The sequence below is a fragment of the Hydra vulgaris genome, chromosome 04 (assembly GCF_038396675.1).
Source record: "Hydra vulgaris chromosome 04, alternate assembly HydraT2T_AEP".
In the NCBI taxonomy this organism is placed as follows: domain Eukaryota; kingdom Metazoa; phylum Cnidaria; class Hydrozoa; order Anthoathecata; family Hydridae; genus Hydra; species Hydra vulgaris.
Genome location: NC_088923.1, coordinates 21,912,313 through 21,920,947, shown reverse-complemented (window position 1 = coordinate 21,920,947; position 8,635 = coordinate 21,912,313). Strand labels below are relative to the sequence as shown.

Here is an 8,635-nt window from a genome sequence, read left to right as displayed (position 1 = left end):
TTACACGATCTTTAGTAAATAACTTCACTTCAGAAAAAGAAAAAAAAAACTAAATTTATGGTAAACGGTTTAGGTAGATTTTTTTTAGATTGAATTTAAATGTCACGTGAAAACACAAAAATTATATTGTGCTGATACCAAAATTTAACTATGCATTGGAAATTTTTGTTGAAAAGTTATTAGTAAACTAGTATTTTGGCAAAATAGATCTATAAAATATATATATACAGGGGAATATATTTTACATAATGTTTAGGTAGAGTTGTGTTAGCATTTTTCAGACAGCTCTTATCTGTAAAATACATTATTCAAAGACACCTTTGCACTTAAAATAAATTTTATGCCGGAAAAATTATAAAGCCATCTGTTTTTAAATTCCATAAAACATTTATGATTTTATCGTTACGAGATATCCATTTTATCGGTTACTTACATGCTTTCAATAAAGAATTTTGTGTTGATTATCTTTGTATTTTTATGTGAATTAGATAATATGTCAATAATGTGGATTGTAGAGTCATTATTTAAGTATGAATACAAGTTAATGTATTCTGCACATTGACCTGCATTTTACGTAACTATTATGATATTTACTTTTTATCTTTATAGAATTTAAAGAGCATAAAATACTCAAAATATTATAGTGTCATCGGTAAAGTGTTTAATCTTAATGCAGGTTTTAAAAGAGTTTATGAAGTTATTATAGTTTTATGTAATATAAAATATTGAAAAACTTTTTTAAACAATTTTTCCTAGAAAAACAATAACATGTTAGAACCTAAACTTAGCTTACATTCACACGCACGCATGCACACACAAATGCACACACGCACACGCACAAACACTCACATATACAAACACTTTTATATAACTAAAAGTTATGTATATACTTGAGTTTTTATTCTGTTCTATTACAGTTTTGTTATTTTATTTTAGACTTGATTTTAATCATTTTTAATCTAGAAATAAAGTTTGTCTGTTGTTGGAAAAAATAAATTATACCAATATATATATATATATATATATATATATATATATATATATATATATATATATATATATATATATATATATATATATATATATATATATATATATATATATATATATATTATATATATATATATATATATATATATATATATATATATATATATATATATATATATATATATATATATATATATATACACACACATATATATATATATATATATATATGTATATATATATAGACGTATATATATATGTATATATATATATATATATATATTCATAAATTTATGTGTGTATATATATATATATATATATATATATATATATATATATATATATATATATATATATATATAGTTATATATGTATACAACCTTATCATAACTATATTTATGTATATAAATTACATAAAACGTATATATGTATATATATATATATATATATATATATATATATATATATATATATACGTGTGTATATATATATATATATACGTGTGTATATATATATATATATATATATATATATATATATATATATATATATATATATATATATATATATATATATATATATATATATATATATATATATATATACGCGTACATGCGTGTTTATTGATTTGTGTGAACCTGAGTTCGTAAAAAAAAAAATTTATAATTTAGATTAAGTCTTAAAAAACTATGGTGTTTAGAGAAAAATAAATAAATACCTTTTATTACATACAATTATTATTTTCATTTTAATATAAGTTATTATTATTTTTAAATATTTATTATATATTTAAAAAATAAAAAATGAATTTTAAAAACAATGGGTTTAAAATATTAACGACATTTTTATAAGCGCCTTTAATGCAAATGACGAAATAATTCGCACAAAAAAATTGTTTTTTACGAAGATAAACACCAATAATAAATGAATAAATTGAAATGAATAATAGACAAATAATTTGAAAATAAAAACAAAATTCATTGATTGAAGAACGGATTTTGAGTCTTTCAACTTTCCGATGACAATTATTTTTAGAGGAAGTTGATAATATAACCACGTTAAAAAAAATGAACAATACCAACAAGCAGATGCTCAAGTTGTCAAGTCAGCAAATAAAACTTAGAATCATGTATGGTTATGTATAAACTCAAATAACAAAGGAATTTTATGAGCGATCATGAAAAAAACTTTTGTGAGGTAGCGCAATTTTCCCAATCTGGGCGTGTATAAGTTTTATCAAATAAGTTAAAGAAAAGTGTAGGACTGGAAAAAAAGAATGCTGTTTGTCAGTGTTTTTGAAGTTGCAATTAGTTACTCTTTTATATAATTGCGACATTTGCTATATTCTTTTTTATTATCAATATTTAAGTTTCAGTATTGTCAATATATCAATTTAGAAAAAATAATGACAAAGACCGTACTGGAAATAGTGGAAATTGTAGTTTTGGTAACTGTTGTTTTGTGTGCATTAGTAGGAAACTGCCTAATAATTCTTGCCTTCATAGTTGGCTCAAAGACTGTCAAAACTTTAAGAAACTACTTTATTGTAAATCTAGCTGTTGCTGATTTAATGGTGGTGTGCTTATCGCTTCCGCTCTGGATAGTATCTCGAATAGGTAAAATATTTTTACTTTTTACTAAATACTTTGTTTATATATTTATTTTTTAAACGTATTTCTAAAGAACTTTAAGAAAAATTTGTTTATTACTTTTATATATGATAAACATTTTCTTTATGTATTAATTTATGTTCTTCATTATAAAAAAAAAATTTTATATTGAGTTAAATTTTATTTCGGGTGAAATTATATGAAATGTAATATTCAGAGTTTTACTTTGTTTTTTTAGATGTAAAACTAATTCACGATGCTCAAATTGCAAAATACTTTTCAGCATTTGATGTATTGTGCGGAACTACATCTATATTGAACCTGGCAGCTATAAGTTTGGAACGCATGTATGCTGTAAATTGTCCAGTGCGTCATTTTAATTTAACTCCCCTTCCTGTTCTTCTGGTTATTGCAGCAACATGGACAATTGGATTTTTACTTACAGCTGCCAAATTTGTTATAAATATTGAAAAATCAAATAGAGAATATACTGTATTGTTGTTCGTTCTGGCGTACCTTGTTCCGGTTTTTGTCATTATTGTTTCTTACTTTATCATTTACTGTTATGCAATCTCAAAAACGAAAGGAAAAAGTCGATGTAGCAGACTTAAGCGGGACTTGAAAGCTGCAAAGACGATATCTGTAATTATTGGCTTGTTCATTCTTTGTTGGAGTCCATTTTTTTTTATAAACATTTTGTATGTCTTCGAAATTCGGAGTACAACTAATGTAATCAACATATCCAAATTGATGCACTATAGTAACAGCATGATGAATTTTTTTGTATATGGACTTAGAAGTCGGGATTTTAAACGCTCATTCCAGTCTTTACTTAAATGTAGCTAGCTGTTTAATTTTATTTTGTATTTATAGACTTAAAAGCCGGAACCTTAAACGCTTATTTCATCCTTCATTTAAATGGGTGTAGAATGCTTTAACATCGTTTGCTCGGCTTTCTATTTCTTCTAACTTTTCTATTTATTTACTTTCATTTTTTTTAACCCTTAAACATGAATATTTGAACTGCATCATACACAATCTTTTTTTAAAAAGTATAGATTTAGTTAGATCAAAAGAATGTTTGAAAATTAGACTGGACAATTTTTTAATTAAACTGGAGCCATCATTTTAATTTGCGGTTTTTGTTGTTCCCGCAAATCAAAATGTATATGGGAATAGCTGAAAATTAGTACTTCAAAAAAAAATTAAAACGGAGACGAGAACCCTTTTAAAAAAAAACATGTTATAATGACATATTATTATTATATAACATATTCTCTATATATATAAATAAATATAAATATAAACATATTAGTAAAACATCTACAAATTAAGAAAATGTTTACACATTAAAATAAAAAAGTTATTATATACTCTTAATATCATTTTTTGTTTAAATTGAAGTCTTTATTTTTTGCCTCCAGTTTTTTCAACCTTTAAAAAAATTACCAATAACTATCATAAACTTAAAATTTCATTAAAATGATACTTTTAAAATTATTAGACCTTTAGCGCGATTAATATATATATATATATATATATATATATATATATATATATATATATATATATATATATATATATATATATATATATATATATATATATATATATACATATATATATATATATATATATATATATATATATATATATATATATATATATATATATATATATATATATATATATATATATATTTATATATTTATATATTTATATATAAAGTGTGAAAAAAGGTAATCTTGAATTATTATAAATAATTTAAGAAGAGTTTTTTTAGTTTGTGTTCAAACAAAAAACTGATCGTAAATTATTGTAAAAACGTAATTAGTTTTAATTATTGGCTTAAGTTCATATCCTATGCATAGCTCATAATTTATGAATTATACTTTTAAGATAACTTAATATGAAAATTAACTTCAACGTGCCATTTAATAAAATATGGTTATTACTCAAAGATATGGTCATAAAATTAACAAATATTTTCAATTTCAACTTACAAAAAAGAAATTTTAAAACAAAGAAATAAAAACAAAAGATAACTTTATTAGTAAATTAGATATTAGACTTTAAAGATGAAACTAGAAAGTGAAAAAAAAAATCGAAGAGCGTATGTAAAGAAACGACTGTGGCGACTAATGGAATCAGCCAGCTCATTGAGATATTGTTGTTCGCCTTTTCTATACGAGTGTTTATTTTTATGTATAGAGTTTTTCCTTCTTTTTTTTTTACAGAATAGAAAAAATAAAACGCAGTATGCAAAATTTTTTACACTAAGCAGGGGGTGTTACTAATTAAACTATGCAGGGAAGTTTTACTTTGCTGAGTTGTTAAGCTATTGGCATTAATTATTTAAATAATAAAATTTCAAAAGAAAACAAACAATTTTATGGTAGACCAGTTGTGTATTGTTTAAATTTTACTGAATGAGTTTTTAACAATAGAAAAACATAAACTGATATCCTGTATCTATGATAAGAACCATAGTTTAATACCTTTAGTTTCGATTCATTTCATTTTAACTTTACATTTTAATTAAAAGAAGAAAAAACGTAAATTTTTACGCATCAGCAGTTACATTTAAAATAAAACTCATAAGGTTTCCAAAACTGATAGCGGCATTTCTTGAATAAATTATATATTGATTTTTTTCTAAAACTTTTATCTCGATCAAGCCAAGATTTTACTTTGCGATTATTTGAGATATATTTTGTGATTATTTTGAAATTTTACGTCATCAATTTCTATGAGATTTCACGTGGAGATTTCATTGAGGTTAAACTTTTCAATTATACTCCAGTTTTTATTTTTTGAATAATATTTAACTTATACAATATAACTTAAATATAACTAACTCAATAATATCTTACTTAAATATATTTAATCAACAGTCTAACATTGTATTATTTCATACTTTACTCGTCTTTTATAAATATTTTTGTAGCTGTTTGTTTGCACTTTTTATGGGTCATTGGTAAAGTACGGAAATGCTGAAACTTACAACGGGTAAAGTGCAGAAATAAAGTGCGGAATTAGGTTTAGGGACTTAAAGGCTTCAATACGTACATCTGTAGATTTAAGGAGAACATGCGAAGGAGTGCTGCTGCATCAAGTGAAGTTTGGGTGGGGTAGCCAAATCTGAATAAAGGTTTACGTTATGGTATACTCAGATGACCTAGCTATTCGAACTTTTTAACTATTTAAATATTGAACAAATTATTATGATAGTAATCATATACTGGAAATATTTACCAGCAGTAAAAAAATCATATTTATATGTTTATTATCATGTTTTATTATAACTCATGATAAATATAAAAAAAAACCATTTATATTTCGTTTTAAATGATTCAGTTATTATTTTAAATATTTTTTTTTCTATTAACATTTAGTTTAAAAGTAAATTTCAAAATTAATTAATTAATTATAAATTAAAAGAACATATTTTTATTTTTATTTTTAAATAATGTTGAGAAAACTCTTTTAACGAATTTTTTAAAAGAAAAAAAAATCTCTCATAAGCTCTTGAGGGCAATTTTTAGGTATATAAAAACAATCCATTGAGAATAAATGCAGCTCTTAATTATGGCAAAGCTGGTTAACATATTTCCATACCTTTTCAATACGGCTGTTTTATTGTTAGTTGATGCGATAACATCATTTTTTTAAAGAAAGATTTGCCAACTTAACTTCAACAAAATATTTTCAAATTAACATTTTTCTTACATTTACGTTTCTTTAGTCTTCATTTTCCTTTATAAAAGGTTTTTTTTTTAAACAGATGTCCAACATTGTATTATTTTATAATATTTTTTTGAACCTAATATAGCACAGGTAGCGTAAGAAGACATTTACTCATTGCTATGATCCCAATTTCATCATAAACTTATGACAATATGTCATTAAAAGGCCTTTTTTTTACAAATTGCTAAATAGTACTTGTTTCGGTTTTTTATTTTTTCTTAGGAATATTATTTTTTTCATAACTTTTACTGCTTTTATTTGCCTTTCCTAAAGACTTTTTTATATCTTAAATTTTCTCGACATGGCTAAAACTAAAAATAGAGAGAGAGAGAAAAACGGTAAATTTTAGTTCAACATTTTTGGCAACAACAATTTATAATGATCATGATTAAGCAAAATAAATAACCAAATGTGTATTAAAAGCGAACAACAAATAATCGAGCACAATTAAAAAGGCCATACAAAAATGTATTTTTATGTCCCCACATCAAAACTATAATATAGTTTAAAATAACGATATTTTAAGGGAATACAAAAAACACAAGCATTTAAACAAAATTGAATATATTAGTGGAATTTTTCACGAAGGCAGTTAGCTTTTTTATAAACATTTTACGATTTTTTATTAGGTATTTTAATGTTTTCTATGTTTTCAAACTGATCAACTAATGAAATTAAAGTAATTTAAAAAAACCTACAAACGAAGAAAATTTAAAAACAGCAAAAACATGTTTTGATGAAACAATGAAGCTTAGAGAAGCTGCAGGTGTATTTTAGTTATCTAAAATATCCTTGGTCTACAAAATGAAGATGCCAGAAAATAATAAAAAATCAAAATTAATAACACAAAATATTCCGCAAATCAAAAGTTTACCAATGCAAAATAAGCAACTTAGAAAATTGTATAATGAAATCATTTAAAAATTAACTACGCGTTAAGATACCACTAAACTAGAATTTTAGTACACGAATATAATAACGCTTTGAATAACTTTTTCCTTATTGATGGAGTCAAAAAAAAATTTTAAGAATTGAGTTGCTAGAAGAAATTGACGATGAGATACAAAAATTTGATAAACTTAATAAGCTTTTATTTTCTTTAAGCAAATCAGAAAGAAAAGTCTTGTCAAGAGCAACAAATTTTATCCGTAAAGGTGTAAGTGAGTTCGTGAGGGTGTAAGTGAATTTGTAAAGGTATAGGAGAATCCGCGAAGGTGTAAGTAAATTTCAAATCAAGTTTAAAGATTTTGTGCACACCCAAAACCTCATTGCTCAGCGTGGCAAAAACACGTTGGTGAAAACGCCTTAGCTAAAAACCTAAAATTAGGCATGTAATTACTAATGCAGTTGGAAACTCTACAACACCACTGTTTATTTTTTCAAGAGCAAGATTTAATGGACGTATGCTAACAGGAGAACTTAACAAATGTGTTGGAACAACTCCGGTAGAGGAAGGATTACAGAAGCATATAACTGCTACAGATGAATATAAACTTTTAAATTTTTAGAAAAATTTACAGTCACCTGTCTCAGTTACATCATCTGAAATGATGAGACCCAAAAGCAGCTTCAAGAAAGAAAACATCGTAAGGTAGATGAAAAAAAGGTTAAGAGACCACAAAAAATAGATTCTATAAACTTGCAAAAAACAGTAGATATTTAGAAGTTGTAGAAACGAAAACCTAAAAAATTAAATTTCTACAAGAGATTCTTGAGAATAATTGCACCTATTGTTATGAATTTTCTCGTACATGTGGCAAGAATTACTTTCCTCATGCATGAGGCAAGAATTACTTTCTTCGTACATGAGGCACGAGGAAATATCTAAAAAATATTTACGAGAAAAGTAATTTTTGTTGAAAAAATGTTGTATATTTAAATTTTGAAGAGAAACCTGTTATATATACTTTTTTTCTTAAATGTGTTTTTTTCGCCGTTAAAGAATATTTACAACGCATATGCATATATCCAGGCCCTACCAGAGAGGGAGCCATATGGACCATATGGCCATTGGCTCCCTCTCTGGTAGAGACCATTATTTTCAAAATACATTTTTTAAACATCAGAATAAACATCAAAATAATAATTCTAAATTTCTAATTACACTAATTAATTCAACTTAAATTTGTCTCAGTTGAGTTAAGTTGAAAATTCCTCATCTTTTTCGGCACAAATAAAACAAAGAAATCCCACAAAAACTTAAAAATTAGGCTTTATTTTTTAAAAGAATCCATGGTCTTAATTTCAAACTAGATTGCACACAAAAAAAGCTGCTGGAAGAAATTCTT

General features: G+C 24.3%; 1 protein-coding gene across 1 annotated transcript; it reads left to right on the top strand.

The window, feature by feature from the left end:
* The first annotated feature begins 1,906 nt into the window (after nt 1-1,906).
* Nucleotides 1,907-3,495, top strand: LOC105844903 (octopamine receptor 1). Its single transcript, XM_065795790.1, has 3 exons — nt 1,907-2,187; nt 2,388-2,606; nt 2,839-3,495. Exons 2-3 carry the CDS (start codon nt 2,396-2,398, stop codon nt 3,444-3,446), a joined length of 819 nt encoding a protein of 272 aa, XP_065651862.1. The 5' UTR covers nt 1,907-2,187; nt 2,388-2,395; the 3' UTR covers nt 3,447-3,495.
* The last annotated feature ends 5,140 nt before the right edge of the window (nt 3,496-8,635 follow it).

What these genes read in the sequence shown, in the direction of transcription:
- LOC105844903 (XM_065795790.1), top strand. Translation starts at nt 2,396, where the DNA reads ATGACAAAGACCGTACTGGAAATAGTGGAAATTGTAGTTTTGGTAACT. An exon ending in CTGGATAGTATCTCGAATAG is followed by an intron (nt 2,607 to 2,838) that starts GTAAAATATTTT and finishes TTGTTTTTTTAG; the next exon opens with ATGTAAAACTAATTCACGAT.